This window comes from Passer montanus, unplaced genomic scaffold (genome assembly GCF_014805655.1).
Source record: "Passer montanus isolate IOZ18808 unplaced genomic scaffold, ASM1480565v1 scaffold47, whole genome shotgun sequence".
NCBI classification, from domain to species: Eukaryota; Metazoa; Chordata; class Aves; order Passeriformes; family Passeridae; genus Passer; species Passer montanus.
The window spans coordinates 1,631,933-1,652,834 of NW_024369596.1; the positions used below are offsets into that span (position 1 = coordinate 1,631,933).

The window sequence follows — 20,902 nt, forward strand, 5'->3', positions numbered from 1 at the left end:
TCCTCACCCAGCCCCCAGTTGTGAGTCTGTGTTTATCTCGATTAAATCGTGGCATCCTTGCGGGTCAGGACGGAATTATTGGGGTTTCTTGGAGCTCAGGGGGCAGAGTGATTTCCTGAGCCTTCCCCCCAAAATTGCTGGTGTTTTAACTGCAGAAATGAAGTGATACACTCTGAGTATTTGCTTTTCAAATCCATCTTGCCCTGTGGAATATGAACTGCACTTGTTGTCATTATTGTCAATATTTAGGATAAATTTGATCAAAGACCTGAGAAACATAAAGCTCTGGCCTCTCTCCAAAAATGTGCTTATTTCCAATAAATATTGAGGAAAGGTGAAGTGTTTGGGGGCCAGGAGAGTCTTTGGAGGCAGAGGCTGAGGGTTGGGCTGGGAAGGGCAAGGGCTGGAGGCAGGGAGTCCCAAAAGGGCAAAATTTTGCTCATTTTTAACACAGCTTGGCACAGCTGGGATCTGTGTCTGTGGCCAAGGGTGGTTTGGGGCTGGAAATGTGGAATTGTGGTGGGGGGCGAGGTCTGGGGCCCCTTTTTGTGGGGTTCAGAGCAGGACATGCCCCTCTCAGTGGCTGGTTCGTGGCTTTAGGCAATTCCTGCTGATTTTTCGGGGTTTTTTGTGATGTTTTTGTGATGTTTTTGTGATTTTTTGTGGTGTTTTTGTGATGTTTTGGTGATGTTTTTGTGATGCTTTTTGTGATGTTTTCGTGATGTTTTTGTGATGTTTTTGTGGTGTTTTTGTGATGTTTTAGTGATGTTTTAGTGATGGTTTTGTGATGCTTTCGTGATGTTTTCATGGTGTTTTTCTGACCTTGCCGCATCCAGCGCTGGTGGATCCCTTGGCAGGGGAAATCAGGCCCCAGTTTCCTTTTCCCCCAGCACCTGTGAGCGCACCCGAGCGGAAGGGAAAGGGTTAAAGCCCTTCAGAACCTTTCCGAGCGGAATTACCTGAAACTTGGGATGGCCCGGGCAGATGTGCTGCCATGGCAACGGCTCCAAGGAAACGCCGCTGGGGAAGGGGAGCCGCAGCCCTGCCCTGCCCCTGATTAGTGGGAATAATTAATTATCCCTCCGTGCGGCGGCGCTGAGGCGAGCAGGGCTAACGAGGCTCGGCTGTTAATTTGCCGCGTTAATGATGATGTTCTCCCGCTTTGGCTCGCAGGGAAGGGGGAGTTAAAGCCGCTTTTTCTGCGGTTTTTTCTTTTTTTTTTTTTCTTTTCTTCACCCCAGCCAGGGCTGGGAGTCCGGGGGAAAAGGGAATTCCTGAGCTCTGCCCCTGGATTCAGGCTGAAGAGCCCCAGTTTGATGGGGGAACTGGTGCCAGGGGGATGCTGGGCTCATCTTCCAGCTCCAGGAGGTTTTCTGTGCCTTTCTGGGTGTTCAGAGTTCCTCACCTGCCTGCTCTGGGTGTTCTGGGTTGCTGAAGGACAGGACTCGGCTCCTGCAGGCTCCTCTGCCACGAAAATGAACTTTTTGCCACGAAAAGGAACTTTTTGGTGAAGTTGAAGCTCCTGATTCCCCAGACCAGGAGCTTCTCCAAGTGACCAAGATGTAAATTGTTAATTTTGAACAGAACAGCCTGCCCTGGGATAGGGGAAGGAACAGGAAAATGATCTTTTTGCTCTTTTCTGGGAGGTTTTGCTCTGTGCAATGTGTGTGAGCACCTGAGCTGAGCTTTCACAGAGCCACAGAAGCTTCCATTAGCTCCCTGTGTGCGAGAGGTTTTGCTGCTGCTCTGCACGCCAACCCCACACGGATCCTTATCAAAACCCCATCGCCTTTATTTGCTGATAAATCACCCCAGCAGGGGCTGTTACATAAAACCACATTATGGCATTTCCCTGGCAGGAAAGCACCACGTTGAGGGAGCTTTTTTGAGCAGAGAGAGCTCTCCTGAAAGCCCCATATTGAAACTCGGGAAGCGCTGAGTGACAGCTCTGGGGAAAATGGAGCTTTGCTGGCAGGGATGGTGCATTGGAAACCCTGGGAAAACGGGCACATAGAGCTTTTAAAATCAGATAAAACGAGGATAAAACCTTCCTGAGCGTGCTGCCCTGGGGGGTGTGTGCTCCTTTTGGGATTACCTATGCTGGGATGATTCTTTAGGGCATCCCTGCTGATGTCCCCTTGGTCACCCTGGGCTCAGGGGGAATTCTGGGCTTTGGATGTGCCTTTTGGAGCTGCCAGGCTTCAGCTTCTCACTCTTTACCCCCCATCCACTGATTATTTCACCCCCAGGGTTAACTCTTGTCCTTTGTAGGATCTGTGGGGTTTCTAACAGCAGGCACAGATTTTCTGTGGTTATTAAATTATCAGCACTGGATGGAATTCTCTGCTGCTGGAGCTGCAGGTATGATTTTTCATCAGGGGCCATTTCTTTTAAATTAGAGGATGTTCCTTCCTTGGTTTCAGTTTCCACTCAATCTTGTGGTTTTCCACTCAGATTAACCTCCAATTTCTTGGTTTGCCTGCGTGTCCGGGCTCTTCCACAATTAACTTTTTGTTCTGCTAATTTTTAACCGCTGAGAATCAGGACAACCTGTCCAAAATCAGATGAATATCAGGTTTAGTCCACACAGAACCTATTCCTTCAGCCTTGCAAACCTCAGCCAGTGGCACTGAGTTATTCCCTGTACCTCAAGGTGCAAGCAATGGAATCCTCAAGGCACTGGGGGCAGAAACATTTCCCTTATTTCTCCATTTCCCAATTTTTATCCCTTGGAGGGTTTGCCTCAAATTCCCAGCTGCTGCCCTATGGGAGCCACCCAATTAAAAGCTTCTTTTCATCACATTTCACATGAGCTCTCTGCCATCTGACCTCCCCTCCAATGCAACATTCCCATCAGAAAATCACCTGAATCAGCAAAAGCCTCTGCTGGCTGAACTTGCAGCTCTTTCCCCGCAGTGACCTGCTTGGCCACGCTCCCATCAGGGTCAGGGTTGCAGAATTTCTGCCTCATTTTCCACTCCTGCACTTTGGCCAGCATTGGAGGGAGAAAGGGAGGAGAGGAGAATTCATTCCTGCTGTCATTTTATAGTCAGTCTGACATATTCCTCAATTTTAAGATTTTTCAAACCATCTCAGCAGCAGGGCTGTGTGCACTGAATTCAGGCACAATTTTAGGGCTCTTTTTGGATTTCCCAAGCCTGCTCAGCAGCAGAGCTGTGTACACTGAATTCACACATGGTTTTAAGGCTTTCCTTGGATTTCTCAAACCAGTTCAGCAGCAGAGCTGTGTACACTGAATTCAGACACAATTTTAGGGCTCTTTTTGGATTTCCCAAGCCTCCTCAGCAGCAGAGCTGCATGTACTGAATTCAGACACAATTTTAGGGCTCTTTTTGGATTTCCCAAGCCTGCTCAGCAGCAGAGCTGCATGTACTGAATTCAGACACAATTTTAAGACTCCTTTTGGATTCTCCAAACCTTCTCAGCAGCAGAGCTGTGTACACTGAATTCAGACACAATTTTAAGGCTCCTTTTGGATTCTCCAAACGTTCTCAGCAGCAGAGCTGTGTACACTGAATTCAGACACAATTTTAGGGCTCTTTTTGGATTTCCCAAGCCTGCTCAGCAGCAGGGCTGCCTGCACTGAGTTCAGCCCCAGTTTTGAAGCTCTGTTGAATTTCCCACCTCAGGGTGGCTCTTTGGGGCTGAGTCACTGCCTAAAAGCAGTTTTGGGGTGGGGGAACAGAATCCACTGGTTCTCCACCAACGTTTGCATTTTATCTCCAAACATCACAGCCTGGTATCGGCAGGAAGCACGAGGGTCACAGGAATGTCACTGGTCATGTTAAAACAAGAGCTGCTGACAATCTTTCCACTGGTTTTTGTTCTCCTTTTAATTAATTTTGAACGAGCCTTCTGTTACTGAAAGTGCAAAGTGCTGTGCCAATGCTGTGGCACCAAGTTTTCCAGTCCTTTCAAATTCATATTTAGCAAACCAACAATCCCAAGCGTGTCAGAACCATGGGGAGCAAACCTCAGCCTAGAAAATCCAGTGTTTGCAGCAGACATCAATTGTTCTGGTGCCTCAGAGAGAAAATAACTTGACCCTAATGAAGACAAGAGTGGCAGGCGCTGCTTTAGCTCACTAGAAATTTAAAAAATGAAATGCACATATTCTTTATTTTGTATTAATACACTGTAACTGCTTTACAGAGTCCAGCAGATCAGTTGCATGTAAATACTACAGATGAACTTGCCAAACTGGAGCTCACAAAACTAGTGCATTTATCCCAAAGCAGAGACTAAACCCTCTAAATCCTTAAAAAAATACATTAAAGAACATACCACACACACACATATTGCACTTTTCTCCGTATGAAATTTGTACCCCATATACATCACACCAAAGTCTCTTCAAAGGAGGCTGTAGTACAAGATAATAAAGCTAATAATTACTCTAACAGTAGTGTACACAGTTCTCTAACGTTAGAACAGAAGAGATTGGAACAAAAAAGCCACTTCAAAGGAGTAGGAAGTGGTGCCCAATGGATCCTCTCTGTATGAGAAGGCTTCAGAAGCCTTTTAGTCCTAATTGGCTTAAAGGAAATTACATGAAATGTTAAATATGCTGTTGGCTGAGGGGAAAGAGTCAGTCTAAAGTACATTAAAAAATCCTGCAGCTTCCCCCTGCCCAGCACTGCAGAGCTCCAAGGAGCCCACACCGGTTGGCACATCCTGATAAACGAATTGCAGAACTCCACAACGGAATTATTTTTATCTCCCGAGTCCTGAAACGTGCAGGATCCTGGAGCTGGCTGGGGAAGGAAGTGGTTATTGTTGTGGCACTCAGGCAGCTCCTGAGCAGCACCGGGGCTGTCCTGGAGCAGCGTGCACTGCCCAGCTCTGGGAGTGCTGGGACACATTCCACATTCCAGGAGGGGTGGGTTGTGCTGTGGGACAGGGGAGGGGGAGTGAAAGGACAGACTCTGTTTCCTCTTTGCTCCTGCTCTGTCCTGCTGCAGTTTGTCAGGCTGTTTCCCCTCAGGTGTCACTGGGTCTGTGTCCCACCGTGTCAGACAGACTTCCTTCTGAGGGGAAACCACACAACAAAAACCTTTTCCCTCAGCCCTTTAAAGCAGAGCTTTCTGGCCTCTTTACCTTTATCCTGCTCCTCCACCTCTCCTTTTCGGCTGCCTTGAGGGTCCCTGTGCTGGCAGAGGTAGAAGCTGAGCACTTTTGGGCTGGGCCAGTGTCAGAGCAGGCTCTGGAGAACAGGAGCTGTCCCTACCTGCCCACAGGGACCTTCTGTCACCTGTTAAACCCTTCTCCCTTCACACTCAGTGGCTAAACACCTCCTATTCCATGTTTTAATGTGGTCTTATTGCTGTAAATGCTGATTTTCACCTCCCTCTGCCCTGGGGATTTGCAGGATCAAAGACCAAACCTTCCAGCAAACTCTGGTGTGATCAGCACAGTTCCTCTGCTCTTTGTGCTTTGATGAAGCTGCAATTGTGCTTAATGTTTGCTCAGGAAAGGGCCTGGCCACACTCGAGGGGCAGAGCCAAACCCCAAACTGGAGATCTCCTCTTCCTGCAGCTCCCTGAGCCACCCCCCATGCTGTGACTGGGATTTCATGAGTGGAAAGTTCTGGAAACACAGCTCCTGGTGGAGCTGGAGCATCCCTTGAAATGGTTGAGACATCACCAGATTGATGCTGAGATATTGCTGTGATACTTTCAGTGTCCTATATACACGAGCCATTCAAACACGAAGAAAGTTAAAACATGTCCCACACGGTGGGACGTGTGCTCTGAAGGGACTTTGGCCACAGCAGGGATATAAATGGGGTAGTGTCTACTTTCTTCAGAAAAAAGCATAGAGGCTGATAAAGAACTGAAAAAGGCACAGCACTATCACTTCACAGGGGTGTTTTTTTACTTTTTATAAGCTCATTGTTTTTTTTTTTTATCCTTAAAGTTCTAAAACCCTAAATAATTGTCCAGATATACAAAGCTCAAGAAACCACCAGCAACACATACTGCAAATTCAAAACACAGTTTTGTTTGCTCGTTTGTTTTTTTAAAATGCAACCCAGGGACAGGTGGATCCTTTCCAGCGAGCAGAACTTCTCCAGGACAGAGCCCTCCTGAAATAGGGGTGATTTTAAAAGCCACCCAGGTGGATTTTATATTTTTTTAATGCCATTTCCTGCAGCTCTTGCTCTCTCTCTCATGGCTCTCTTACCTTCTGTCTCTGTTGGCTCATCCTTGATCCTCCAGAATTCCAATCCCCACCCAGAGGTCTCTCCACACAGTCCCAGGTTTCTTTTGACAAAATCAAGGTGTCCCTTGCTCCAGATTCCTTCAGCAGCCAGTGAAGAGCTCCTTGGCAGGCTTGGGAAATCCTGCTTAGGTGCCAGCAGGAGGAAGTGGAGGCTGCCCGAGACGCTCAGGGCTGGCCACGGAGTAATTCCAGACCAGGAGCTCAACCCGAGTGCAACTTCCCTTGAATTCCACCTCGTGCTCCTGCTCTCCAGAGGATTTCAGTTGCCATCAGCGCAGACCCAAATCTACCCTGAATTTCAGTGAAAACTATTGCTTTTATTGCCAAGAAGTACGAAAGGTGTGCACTCACTCTCCTCTCTCCGAGTGGACGGTGGATGAATGCTGAGACTCCCCGAATTTTTTCAGAAGGGGCGATTTCCTTCCTCTGAAATTCACCTTTTTTGCCTCCTTCTACGCTTCTTTGTGGGATGAAGCTGCACTCCCTGTTCTCCAGCCCCTGCCACTGGGGCCAAACAACTCCTGCTTTTTTTTTTTCCTTCCAGCCAGGTGGATTTTCAGTTCCCCTGTCAATTCGAGGGTCGAAAAACTTCGACGGGGTGTGGGGTAGGAACGGGGGAGAAAAAAAAAAATAAAAACCAACCAAAAATTCACATGCTTCTCCATTTGTCCTTCCAGCATGCCCCGGGTGCTAATTGACCAGGACATAACCACCGTGCTGGGGATCCACAGCCTCCATCATCTCACAATCGAAGAGTCCGGGCAGTTCTGACAGGGGCAGGGCGTCGTAGCTGGGCTGTGCCTCTGCAGAGCTGCTCTGGCTCTCAGTGCTCTGGGAGAGGTGGCACTGCTCGGCAGAGGGCACAGCGGGCAGCTCACAAGTCTGGTAGGGGAACGGGAGGGGCTGTGCTGGCTGGCCCTGGCCCGGGGGGGACAGCCGGGATGGGCTGGGGGGCGGCGGCTCCAGCTGCACCTTGGGGTACTGCCTGAGGAAGGGCTCGAAATGCATCTGCCCCGAGGAGGGCTCCAGCACGGGGCTCAGGGGCTGCTGCAGGCTGAACTGGGCTGGCTGCTGCTGCTGCTGGGGCTGGGGCTGCTGCTGCTGCTGCTGCTGCTGCTGCTGCTGCTGCTGGGGCTGCAGCTCCTCCGGGCAGGGCAGGGGCAGCGGGCTGGCCCGCGGGTACGAGCTCTCTGCTATCTGCATCTGGTTAAAGTAGGCCTGCAGCTGGGACTGCTTCTGCAGGAACAGCCTCTTCTGGTGCAGCCTGGACAGAAAAAAACAGTTATTGTGGTCGTTTGGGCTCACACAGCTGCAAATCCCCGGGCAATCCTGCTCGTTGACTTTTACACACATCACAGTTACCCCTTTCAGTGCTCTCACACATCTCCTCTGATCACTTTATCAACTTTTTAAGCTAACCCCATGCATTGTATAATTCACTTTGTTAAGAATGAGATGCACTGTGTTTGTATTTTAAAACCTGCTGTTCACTGCTCTGGGGAATTTGGGAGCTGAGGATCAGGCAGAGAAACTGGTAAACACACACTTGTTCTTGCTTGTAAAAGAAGTTTTGCTTTTAAAATAAGCTTTGAAGTGAAACTTCGCTTTTTCAGATAATTTCTAAATGGACAAAGAGAGTTCCAGTTCTTTTATTACTCTTGAGAGCAATTTTTCTGCATAATTTGGGGGATTCTCACCTGTGCTCCTGGAGCTGCTGTTCCAGACTCCGGGGCAGTTCTTTGCAGTAGAGCTGGCAAGTGTTGGGAGCTTTGGAGAGCAGAGTGGGCTTCTGCAGGGAAAGCAGAGCTGCTTTCAATGGCTTTTGATTTAATGAATGACTCCAGAAAGCAGGAGAAAGATTTTCTACCCAGTAAGTGCCCAGCTGTCCACAGAACCACTCTCTAGACCCACAATGCTGCCCATTGGCTTCTAACCCTTACATAATATTTTTGCAGGAGAGATTATGCCATAAAAATCCACTGAAAGCTTTCTTCCCAAGTGGAAGAAGCTACAAGCTGGAAAAGTGGGGTAGAAAACCAGTTTTTATGAACTAAAGGTATATGAAAATGGGTTTGAAATAAAGGGAGTGTGGAAGAGGAAGGCCCAGGGGGTTAAGAAGTGGCTCCTCAGGTGCGGAAGGGAAGGGAAGGGAAGGGAAGGGAAGGGAAGGGAAGGGAAGGGAAGGGGTACCTGCAGCCGGTGTTTCAGGTACTGAGTCTCCAGGCTCTGCCTTCGGGACAGCAGTGGGGGCTGTGCACCACTGGGGAAAGCAGCTGGAGCCTCCTGCTGCTGCTGCTGCTGCTGGGAGCCTTCCTCCTGCAGGGGGAAGAGGAACGAGCTGCATGGCCATCCCTTAACCCTTGCTTTTAAGGGTTTTCCCTGGCAGAGGTTCTGTGGCTCCAGTTCCACTCAAAACTACTCACTGAGAACTCTTTAACACTCACTCTGCAAATCAATCTGTGAATAATTGCAATCTGCTTCTTGCAATTGCACCTCCACCAAGAAAAGGTGTCACTGGCCTTTGCTAAATCCCAAACACCCTTCAGACTGAGAGCAGTGACTGCTGGGTTTGGAAAGCTGGCAGAGCCCCTCACTGACACGGGGATGGCAAAGGCTGCAAATTCTCCACTCTGGGGAAGGCAGAAAGGAGAACAGGACATTTAATCTGTCAGTTAGCTCTTCCCAGATCTCCACACCACCTCATCCTCTCCTGATCTGTCCCCCAGCGTGAAGATGGAGCTCGATTTTTGCGTTAATTACCTGTGCAGGGCTGTTAATGAGGTCCTGCAGCTGGGTGGCAGCTGATGTCAGGGAGGGCTCTTCCTCTGATCCCATTTGTTCATACAGCAGCTGGACTTTGTTCAGCTCCAGGATTCCTTTGGTTCGTGCCAGGTTCTGGAGGTGCTGCCTGAATGCTACAATCCCTGGAGAGGAGAAGAGACGAGCAAAAACCACCTTGTGAGAAAAATCTGATTTTCTGCTTGGCACAGGAGATCAGCTGAGCCACAGCTGAGCACGGAGGGCACTTCCTGCTGTGCCAGGCTGTCGCTGCCATTAAAGCAGAATATTAAAAGAGATGATGGCTCCTGAACAGAGCAGCTGCTGTGCACAGGAGTTACCTTGGGTGAGGGAGGTGTCGGAGGCCCTGCGGCCCTCGCGGAAGCTGACGGGGGAGCGGTTGTGAGCCTCTCGTTTTTGGGAGCTCAGGGCCTGCATGGCTGGGTTGGCAGGCCTGAGCCCCAGGAACGGGGAGGGCACCCGTGGGGCATGCTGGCTGCTCAGCACCATCTCCTTCAGGGAAGGGGTCTCTCCCAGGAATTTGAGATCCCTCTGCATGGAGCCCATGTCGTACTCCGAGTCGATGCTGCCCAGGGAGGAGTTCTCATCCAAGGAATAGACCTTTCCTGGGACAAAAAAACCCAAAAACCAGGATAAAAGTGAGAATCAGCAGCACTGACTGGGCTACTCCTGCCAACAGTGGCTATCTTAGAGTGAAGAGCCAAAGAAATCAATTTTGACAAAGGAATTGTCAAGTGAAACTTGCAGTCCAATAATGGGGATTTGCTGCTGGGTTTTTGCAGCAACCAGACACTCTGCAGATGTTCACTGGCTTGTCTGGAAAGTGTTTAGGGGTTTTTTTAATCCTGAAAAAACTGTAGCCTAAAAGGTTTGGTCACCCACCTCACTGCTGCTGGAGTCCAGAGGGTTTCATTTCCCCACTGGTCTCTGCCAGCTCATCTTTAGGGATGAATGATTTGGGGACATTCAGGTGAAAACACAGCCAATTTTGCCAGATTCCCCAGTAGCTTTTGGGGCTGTACATGAGTTTAATCCCGTGTAAATTTGCTGCTCTGATTTTATATGGTCTCAACAGCAGATTTTGGGGTATTTTGTGCTTTTTTTTCCCTTTGTCTTTCACTGTCTTGCACTCATCACTCATAAAACTTCATCCCCAGCTGGTCAGCCTGTGTGCCAAGGGAGAGAAGGAGCTTTGAGCCGGGCTCTGTACCTGTGCCTGGCACCATCACCAGCTGGTTGGTGACCTCAGCCAGGGTGTGCCGCCGCTTGCCCCCTCGTGCCGCCTGCAGGGCCGCGAAGGCCTGCGCCGGGTCCTCCTCTGCCTCTCCTTCGGCCTCGATCCCCTCATCGATGGAGGTCTCCATCATGCTGGAGGGCAGGGACTGGCATCCCTTCCTCATCACCACGGGCGGCACGGGGTCCAGCAGGCAGCCGTTCACCTGCGGGCACAGGGACAGCTTGGTTGGGCCCAGCTCTGTTTGTGCCCAGCTCTGTTTGTGCCCAGCTTTGTTTGTGCCCAGCTTTGGTTTAGGCCCAGCTTTGATTCGGGCCCAACTTTGGTTTGTGCCCAGTTTTGTTTTTTGCCCAGCTTTGTTTTTTGCCCAGGTTTGGTTTGGGCCCATCTTTGGTTTGTGCCCACCTTTTTTTGTGCCCAGCTTTGTCTTTTGCCCAGTTTTGGTTTTTGCCCAGCTTTGGTTTGTGCCCACCATTTTTTTGGGCCCAGCTTTGTTTGGGCCCAGCTTTGGTTTGTGCCCACCTTTTTTCTGTGCACACATTCTTTCTGTGCCCAGCTCTGTTTGTGCCCAGCTCTCTTTGTGCCCAGCTCTGTTTCATGCCCAAAGAATCACCCCAAAAGCAGCAACTCCCTGCCCTGAGGCAGTTGGGATCTTTAACTCAGCAGAGTTCAGTAAGGCTTGTCATGTACAACTCTTCATTTCCTATTTACATTCCCTTAACACTCAATTCCCTAAAACTAAATATTCTTACTCCCATAGTTCTGTGCTCTCCAGGCCTGTTTTTTTTTAATTTTTTTTAAATTTTTTTTTAGTTATTAAAAACTTTGCCAGCTCAGTCACAAGTATAAAATATTTCTGGAATGTGCAATACTTGCTGTTCCCCCCTTCCTATACCTACTGTGCTCATTTATCACGCTCAGATAAACACCAGGAAAAAAAAACCCAGCCTTGCATTTCATCCTTGCAGGGCTGTGCTCAGGAATAACTCCATAAATGCACCTTTTTCCAGCACAACTCCACTTGATTAATGTTGTTCCCCTGCAAACACAGGTTGCCTGGAGAAGCTGTGGAATCTCCCTCCTTGGATTTACCCAGCCTGATAAAGCCCTGAGCAGCCTCCCACAGCTTGGAATCAGGCTTTTAGAGGCACCTCCCCAACCTAAACTGCTCCTAGGATTTTAATTCTGGTTTTATTCTCCAAGCCACTTTGCCGTGGATACTTAACTAATTCTTTGCCATATGAAATTATATGGGTTTTAGGCAAAAAAAATACTTTAATATATTATTTTATTTTTATTTTACTTTATGACTTCATTATTTATATATTCAAATACTCCATTATTCTTATTATATTTATTTACATTAATATTATCTCTCTATATTTATTTATTTATAAATATTTCTGTGCTCTGCAGCTTTTGGAGGCTCTGTCCTGTAATTACTGCCCTGCTGCACAAATAGGATCACACTGGGTAAAATATGGATGGAAAAACCACAATCCTTTACCACAAAACCTGGCATGCTGCAGCTGATTTTATGTAAAGCCATTTTTTGTGAGCCGTTCCTGAATTCTCCTCCAAGTTCTTTGGTATTTTGAAAAGGAGGAGTGTTTGGAAAAGAGGTTTCACAGCATGGAGAGCAGCTCTCAACAAATGGTCTTGAGGCAGAACTATATGGTAGGAAAATATCAAGGAACAGCTATAAATAATTTAAACAGCAGGAAAATGATGATTCCTGCACGGGACAACCCTGGCTCTGCTGCCTCTGTTTTGATTGAGTGGATTTTACCTCTAAATTTCATTTTTTTAACACCTTCCTCCCCATTTGGGACTTCTCCACTGAAATGCCTGGCACTGATGTGGCAGAAAGGAAGAGCAGAACCCATCCCACGTTGGCTCCCTGCAGTTTTTCCAGGGATCAGAGCCTGGAAATCTTTAGTGCTCACGTCCTACAAAAATTAAGAATATTCCCAAGTGAGTTCAGCCCTGACACCTCGCTGCTGTCACCTACCCTGGCCAAAAGGGGGATGCAAAATAAAGCTTGAAATGTTAATTTTGAAGCGCCTTTGAACTGGTTTGTGCTCTCCAGCTGCCACAGACCACACAAGGAGCCAGAGCTGAGAACCAGGGCCACACTCTTGGTGCTGGGAACAAACCAGGGAGCAATAAACCCTTCAAACTGGCAGGCAGGAAATCAAACCCCAGCTGGCACCAGGCAGGATAAATCTGCTGAAATTCGAGTTATAACGTGGTGCAACGTGAGAGAGAACAACAGAAGTTTTATGAGAGTCACATACTTCATAAATGTAATTATTTTAAGCTATTTCCCCTCTCTAATTGCTCACTCCAGATCAGGCTGGAGCTCCTTTTGGACACTTCAGCTGCACCCAGGACCCCTTTGTGTAAGAAGGAGGAGGCTTCAGAGCTCTTGAAAATACATTTTAGAAGAACAAGGAAGGAAATCCACTTTTTTAGGGTTTTTTTTCCCTTTCCAAAAGCAGTGTGGTGAGAATGGAATGAAGCAGAGAACAGGAGGCAGAAGAATGATGAAAAAAGACCCAGCTGTGGGGAGTCCCAGGGAAAGAGAATCTGGAATACCTACAGCTCTTGATGCTTAAATACTTAAATTTCAGGAAGCACTGCTGTGCTTTTAAAAGCCAACAATATTTTTTAGCTGGAATGATTTCTGGAAGAAAAAAGAACAAATAATAAGGTGATTTGAAGCTGTACCTTTGGCGTCTCAACCCTTTCCTCCTCCATGAAAGCTGCCTCTCCCTGGCAGCTGGAGGGAGGGAAGGAAAAGGTTTCTGCTCCCGAGGCTGAGGGGAGCCCTGGAGACTGCAGCAGCCTTGGATTTTGGGAATGCAGGTTCACCGAGGGCACCACAGCTTGGGCCTGGAAAACAGAACTGAAAACTCAAAACTGGAACGGTTTTAGGTGGGGAGCAACATCCAAAGTCACGGATGGAACAATGTGCAGCCCAGTGCCAAAGCAGAAGTGCAAGATTTATGTCTTGGTTCAGGATGAAGAACATTCTTAGCCTTTAAACTTGGAAAAAAAATCAACATTACCACCCCCAAAACACCCAGGCCAACCCCAAATGGCATTAAGCTCAGGAATTATTGAAGCTGACTTATTCCCAGCAGCACGGACAGAGTTTGGGGCTTCCTGGTGCTCTAAAATTCCTTTTTTATATTGACTACAAACCCCCTGACTGCTACCAGGAGGCTCAGGAATGGTTTCAATGACTTTTTTTGGAAATTTCCTAAAGAATTAGGAGAACAGGGATATATTCCCTTGGTTCTGAACCTTTCTTTCCTGGAGTGCAGTATCCACAGCGCTGGCCAAAAGGAAACAATCACCCTCAGCCAGGAGCTGTGGTGCCACCATGTGTGAAAACAAATTATCCTTGGGACAACTGGGAGGATGCAACTGAAGAAAAAAGTGGGAATGTGGCTCTAAAGTGCAGGAATTCAGTACAAGGAACCCCCTCCCAGAGGTGTTTTATTCCTCCTTGTTCATCCTGCTTTTAATCCATCTTAAAATGGATCATGAATACATCTTAAAATGGATCATGAATACATCTTAAAATTGATAATGAATACATTTTGAAATGGATCATTTTCTCTGCAATACTGTGACTTTCTATCAAAAGAACCAAGCTTAAACCTGGGTTTAATCTTTGCCACGCTGTTCCTGGACCTGTGTTTTTGTAACTGAAGCTGAGTTTCACCTCAAATATCAACCAAATATCCCCAAGGGCATCATCTTCCAGGTCAGCCTTCCCAAGGCACCACCAGGAGACTGAGCAACGAGATCCTCGCTAGAGCCAAACCCAATATTTGCATTTTAAGGTTCAGGATGAAACATCACCAAGCACTGAGGGACTGGAGGTGGGAAGGGAGGGATTTTGGAGGGGAATGAGGCAGAGAAATGAAGCAGAGGAGAGGAATGAGGCAGAGGAGCCCAGGGCTGAGCAGGGAGCTGACCTTGGCCACGATCTGCTCGGCGATGGTGCTGGGCTGGAATTTTAAGGTTCAGGATGAAACTACACCAAGCAATGAGGGATTGGAGGTGGGAAAGGAGGGATTTTGGAAGGGAACGAGGCAGAGAGAGGAGCCCGGGGCGAGCAGGGAGCTGACCTTGGCCACGGTCTGCTCGGCGATGGTGCTGGGCCGGCGCTGGCGCGCGTCCACGCGCTGCTCCACGGGGAAGCTGCTCCGGTGGGACTTCAGCCTCTCCACCAGCAGGTAATAGATGGCAGCAAAGTGGTTGTAGCTCTTGTTCTGCAGGGACTGCAAAGAAAAAAAAAATAAAAATTGCACCCTGTTGATGGAGTGACCAAATTGTTCTCTGTCTGCTTAAAAAGGCCAAAAGCCCAGAAGTTTCTGTCCCAAAGACACCTCATGGGACCTTTGGGGCTTCACCTCACACCTGGGGCTGCCACCTGGACAGAGGCCAAGAGGTCCTGCCTAGGTAATTCACTAGAAAAGAACAAAGGAAATAATCACTTTTGTGGAAATAATCACTTTTGTGGGGTGTTTTAGCAGCAGCAAGAACCACTTGCCCCTGGCTCAGTTTTTCTCTGTAAGAGCTTTGCTATTTTGCCTTTTATTAAACCTTTTCCTGTTTCCAACACCACCTCAGAAGCCATCCTGCTGGTTTGATGCTGTTTGGGGTGGCTGGGCTATCTCAGGTGTGATGGTTTCTCTGAGAGCTCCTAAGAGCACAGCCAGAAGTGGGAACAGCCAGATGGGGGCTGGCTTTTTGTGTTCTGCCAGAAAATGAGGGGATTTGGGGGGGTTTAGGAGGTAGCAGGGAAGGGAAAGGCTGTTCTGAGCTGAGAAGGGCTCAAAGCAGAGTGGCAGGGACAGAAAAATATCAATGCCAGGTTGTGCTGAGCTGCCAGGTGGATGGGACACAGAGATTCTGCTGGGAACCTGCACGAGGCACTGAGCTCCCATCCTAGAAAAAAATCACCATGTCAGCTCCACAGAAATGCTGGAATTTATGTCTGGGATGGGGCAGACCCCTCAGCTGCTCTCTGCCCTCCTGCTCCTCCTTGATTCTCCTTCCCCACCCTCTCAAAAGCTCAGGATTTGCTTCGATTCTCATTTGCCACCCTCTTCAAACCTCAAAAGGAATTTACTTCCTAATTCCCATTTGTCTCTCCCCAGCTGCCAGGTTAATGATTTATCCAACCCCACTTCAGTGTGTTTTACCACATTTCAGTGAGTTTTAACCCCAATTTGAAAGGTTTTAATTCTATTTCAGTGGTTTACCCCCATTTTAGGTGTTTGACCCCCATTTCAGTGTGTTTTACCCCCATTTGAGATGTTTTGCCCACATTTGAGGTGTTTCACCCCAATTTCAGTGTTTCACCCCAATTTCAGTGTGTTTCACCCCAATTTCAGTGTGTTCTACCCCCATTTTAGGTGTTTTACCCCAATTTCAGTGTGTTTTATCCCAATTTCAGTGTTTTACCCCCATTTGAGATGTTTTACCCCAATTTCAGTGTGTTTTATCCCAATTTCAGTGTTTTACCCCCATTTGAGATGTTTTACCCCAATTTCAGTGTGTTTTACCCCCATTTCAGTGTTTCACCCCAATTTCAGTGTTTTATCCCTGTTTGAGGTGTTTTAACCCAATTTCAGTGTGTTTCACCCCAATTTCAGTGTGTTTTCTCCCAATTTCAGTGTGTTTCACCCCGCTCTGAGTTTTACCTCCACAGTTTTCTGCTGGTCTATGCCCAGGCTGTGCATCAGCCTCAGCACCTGCTCGTTGTACTCGCCCAGGGAGGGCTCGTTCTCCTCCCCTGCTGGGTAAAGGATTGGCCTCTGGGCAGGAACCTCCACCAGCATCCACTTGTGCTCCTTGATCTGGGCAATGCTCAAACGTTTGGATGGGTCCAGCACCAACATCCTCCTGATCAGGTGCTCACACTCTGTTGGAGAAAGGAGAAAAATAAGAATTTTAGCCTTGCTCAGTGATCTACCAGCCCAGAGCTTGTCACTGCTGCAAAAACCTCTCAAAACAAGACAAAATTCACATTAAAGTGGAGAAAAACCCAAATTCTTCATGGCCAGCAGTGCTGTTCCCCCTGCCCACCTCCTGCTTAGCCCAGAATTTATTCCAACCACACCAAAATGAGTAAAACCAGGCCACTGTTACCTTCTGACATGAAATAAGGGATCCTGAACCTGCCCTCCAGCACTCTCTGCCTCAGGATGGGCAGGGTGGGTCCATCGAAGGGCAGGGCTCCACACACCAGCACATAGAGCACCACCCCCATGCTCTGTGGGGAAAAAAAGGGAATTTTCAGCTCAGCCCCAAGCTCCCAGCAGTGCCTCCGAGGGTGCAAGCCAAGCCCTGCCACAGAAATAATCCTTTTCTGCAGAAAAAGGGAATTTGGATGCAAAGGAGGGAGGTGCACACGGGTGACTGAGAAGGGAATCCCCAACTTCAGCTGAGAATTTGGGATATTTTTATTATTCTATCATTATTAATATTTATTTATTAGCATCTTATTTATTAACATATTACTTATTGTGAATAATTAATAGTTTATTATTTTAAATTATGATATTATTTATTATTTATATAATTTACTACTATTATTTATTTATTTATTATTAATCTCAGCCTTGCCCAAACAAAAGCAACCCTCAGACAGCAGCCACTCAAAGTGAAAAACTGTAATATTTTACATTTCAAGCCTGTCTGAACAGTCAGTTTAGGGGATTATTCAATGTGAGCAAAAGGGGAAATTATGGGCAAGAGCTCTGCTCCGATTGCTTTTTCCTGGAAGGATGCAATCATGGGAATGTTGTTGCCAAAAAAATAACAGTGAGGGAACCACAGCAGCCTGGCACAGCACTGGGCCTCTCGAGGGGGAAAAAGCAGGTGCTGACCTCAAAACTTTGTAAAAACGCTGAGATTTTACAATTAAATATAGATTTTTTAAAAAAGAAAACCCTGTCAAGAACTGACCTGGGGACTGCTGCAAGCTGAGCACCTGCACAGAATCCTTAACTCAGAATGAAGGTGATTTTATTTCAAATACCAGCACCTCCTCTGGGGGCAGGCAGGGCCTGTTCATGATTTAGGACTTTTTTCATGGAAGGAATATTTACCAAAGTTCAGGGATTCCCTTCTGGTGCCCTGAGGGTCACCTGGCTGACGTCTGCTCTGTGTTTAGCAATCCCCAAAGGTCCAGGCAGGCTGGAGCCTTGTAAAACCTGCATTTAGCAGGTGCTTATGTACACAGAGCCAGCACACAGGCAGATAAATGTATGTAAAAGCACATTTAAAAATTTATTTTATTACCAGCTTCACAAAGATTTTATTTGTGAAGGCGATTTGGATTCATTTAATTTAAAAATCAGGAAAATCTAACATTCCAGATATGCGGCTTCAGAACAATCAAATATTCCAGATCTGCAAGTAAAAAAAATATCAAATATTCCAGATCTGAAGCTTCAGAACTATCAAATATTCCAGATCTGCAGGGAAGAAAAATTGAGTATTCTAGATCTGCACCTTCAGAAAAATCAAAGATTCCAGATCTGCACCTTCAGAACAATCAAATATTCCAGATCTGCAGGTAAGAAAAATTGAATCTTCTAGATCTGCAGCTTCAGAAAAATCAAATACTCCAGATCTGCACCATGTAAGAAAAATTGAATATTCTACATCTGCCCCTTCAGAACAATCAAATATTCCAGCTCTGCAGGTAATAAAAATTAAATATTCCAGATCTGCACTTTCAGAACAATCAAATATTCTAGATCTACAGCTTCAGCAAAATCAAATATTTTGGATCTGCAGCTTCAGAAAAATGAAATATTCTGGATCTGCACGTAAGAAAAATTGAATATTCCAGATTTGCACCTTCAGAACAATCAAATATTCCAAATCTGCAGCTCCAGAACAATGAAATATTCGTTTCAGCTTCCCAAAAGCTGGCTGGAATGCAGATAAAATTCAGGATAATGGTACCCAAATGTCCAGCTGGGGTCCCTCGTACTGCTGCCCCTCAAACACCTCTGGGGCTGCGTAGGGGGGGCTCCCACACCACGTTGTCAGAGGCTCCCCGCTCTTGTAGAAATTCCCAAAGCCAAAATCTGGGGGAAAAAATGAAAGGAAAAGTCACTCCAAGCTTGCACTGCAGCGCAAAGAATAATCAGAATAATTACAGATGTGATTCCATCCCAAATCCCTGTGGGGACTCCCACGGGTGCTGCTGGGATGCTGGGTGTCCCCTGTTGCTGTTTTTGAGTTGTGGAATTATTAAAATGCTGCAAAACCTTCACAACCTGGAGGAGTTTTGAGTCCAGCCACCATTAAAATTCAACGAGCCGACAGTCACAGCAGATAAATGAGATTATTGACTTGCCAGGAGATCATCTGAGATGTCCTGGGCTTTCCTGAGCTGCTTCCTAGCCTGGAATACACAACAAATCCTGACAAGCTTTGGAGCTGGGAGCAAGGAGCTGTGCCAAGAGCAACAGGCAGGGGACACCACGGGGACTCAGCTGGGAAGGACACTGCTACTGGGGCTGTCTGCAGCCCCACAAATCAAACATGCTTTTAAATGCTGCTGGTGCAGGACCAGCTGGGCTCTGACATTCACAGGAATTTTTATAATTCAGGGGTGAGAAGCAAAAGCAGCTCAGAGACAGAGGTTGGTGCTTCTCCCCTGGAGCTGGGCAGCTGCTGGTGCTGCTGTGACAGTGGTGACAAACAGGGCTCAGGCGGCTCTGAATGCTCCTGGAGGTGACAAACAGGGCTCAGGTTGTGGATCCTGCTCTGAATGCTCCTGGAGGTGACAAACAGGGATGCTGGGAGGTGACAAACAGGGCTCAGGCAGCTCTGAATGCTCCTGGAGGTGACAAACAGGGATGCTGGGAGGTGACAAACAGGGCTCAGGCGGCTCTGAGTGCTCCTGGAGGTGACAAACAGGGATGCTGGGAGGTGACAAACAGGGCTCAGGCGGCTCTGAATGCTCCTGGAGGTGACAAACAGGGCTCAGGCAGCTCTGAATGCTCCTGGAGGTGACAAACAGGGTGACATCAAGCTGTGGACCCAGTTCTGAGTGCTCCCAGGGATGCTGACAGGTGACAAACAGGGACACTGGGAGGTGACAAACAGGGCTCAGGCTGTGGATACAGCTCTGAATGCTCCTGGGAGGTGACAATGGGACGTGACAAGCAGGGCTCAGGCTGTTGGGGCAGCTCTGAACGCTCCCAGGGATCCTCTGAGGTGACAAACAGGGATGGTGGTAGGTGACAAGCAGGGCTCCATCTGTGGATCCAGCTCTGAATGCTCCCATGAATCCTCTGAGGTGACAAACAGGGACACTGGGAGGTGACAAACAGGGCTCAGACTTGGGGCAGCTCTGAATGCTCCCTGGGATGCTGGGAGGTGACAAACAGGGTGACAGCAGGCTGTGGATCCAGCTCTGAATGCTCCTGTGAGGTGACAAACAGGACATCGGGAGGTGACAAACAGGATTCAGGCTGTGGATCCAGCTCTGAGTGCTCCCATGTGCTGGAATGCTGACCAGCAGATAGCAGAGCTGATAAACGCTGTGGTTACCACGGGCTCTGCTGAACCACCCCATTGACCCCGTTTGTGTTGCCTGTGCTGAGAGAGAATTTTACAAAAAATCAGAAAAAGTCACCGTGGAGCTGGTTGGGAGCAGCAGAGCGGAGCTCTGGGGGAAAGGAGGGGGGCTCCTTTCCCAGCAGCAGCTCCAGCAGCCCCTAACGGAACCCTACCTGCAAGACCACTCAAAAACGAAGCATTTTGGCAAAGTTTAGGTTTTTGGGGCTGGGAATGATCCCCTCCCAGTGCCCTAAATCCCTGGTAGGTGCAGAGCCCCGAGTGCCCCGGGGGTCAGCAGAGCCCATCCCTGCAGGGTGAGCTCCTGGCACTGGGCACCAGCAGAGGCTCTGCAGCCGGGCAGGCTGCCAGGGCTGCTGCCAAGGTCAGCTCCCAGCAGGGCCAGAGTGTCACAGAGAGCCCTGACGGGCAGGGCCGGTGACGCCAGCGCGGCCCAGGGACGTCACCAGGCCGGGAGCAAGGCCGGCTCCGATTCCAAACCGCTGCAGGGGGCACGGGGCAGAGCAGGGCTGCACAGCCCTCTGCCCTTCCCCTCTGCTCCTGCTGCACCTTCAGGGGCGACAACAGAACCACCCCAAATCCCCCCAGCACCGTGTCACCTCTTCCTTTTTTCTCCTTCTCCCTTTCGTCACTGTGATATTTCATGAAAATCCTTTCAGGAATTTCCCCTGACAAGCCTCAGCAAAGAAATGTGAACAATAATTCTCTGATGGCTGCAGAACGGGCTCTGGAGATGGTTCACCAACAGGTCCATCTCTGATTGGCCTTATGTGAATTTTTATTTGATGACAAATCATGGTCCAGCTGTGTGAGGCTCTGAGCAGCCACGAGTTTTTATTACTCATTCCTTTTCTAGCCTTCTGATGTGTTCCTTTCTCTCTATAGTTTAGTATAGCACTATATAATATATAACATATAATATATAATATAAAATATACAATATAAAAATATAATATAAAATATAATATATGCTATATATTACATAGCATATAATATATTGTA

At 48.0% G+C, this 20,902-nt stretch overlaps 1 protein-coding gene across 1 annotated transcript in view; it reads right to left on the reverse strand.

Annotated features, from left to right (window-relative positions):
• Nucleotides 1-4,096: 4,096 nt before the first annotated feature.
• Nucleotides 4,097-20,902, reverse strand: part of SIK2 (salt inducible kinase 2) — a 33,671-nt gene continuing 16,865 nt past the window's right edge. Inside the window, exons 5-15 of the mRNA XM_039721906.1 lie at nucleotides 18,275-18,399; nucleotides 16,448-16,571; nucleotides 16,000-16,220; nucleotides 14,419-14,571; nucleotides 13,007-13,171; nucleotides 10,253-10,481; nucleotides 9,363-9,647; nucleotides 9,004-9,167; nucleotides 8,434-8,559; nucleotides 7,941-8,032; nucleotides 4,097-7,507 (exon numbers count right to left, since the gene is read on the reverse strand). Coding sequence (XP_039577840.1) covers nucleotides 6,934-7,507; nucleotides 7,941-8,032; nucleotides 8,434-8,559; nucleotides 9,004-9,167; nucleotides 9,363-9,647; nucleotides 10,253-10,481; nucleotides 13,007-13,171; nucleotides 14,419-14,571; nucleotides 16,000-16,220; nucleotides 16,448-16,571; nucleotides 18,275-18,399 — 2,258 coding nt within the window. The 3' untranslated portion in view covers nucleotides 4,097-6,933. The remainder of the gene's footprint in view (nucleotides 7,508-7,940; nucleotides 8,033-8,433; nucleotides 8,560-9,003; nucleotides 9,168-9,362; nucleotides 9,648-10,252; nucleotides 10,482-13,006; nucleotides 13,172-14,418; nucleotides 14,572-15,999; nucleotides 16,221-16,447; nucleotides 16,572-18,274; nucleotides 18,400-20,902) is intronic.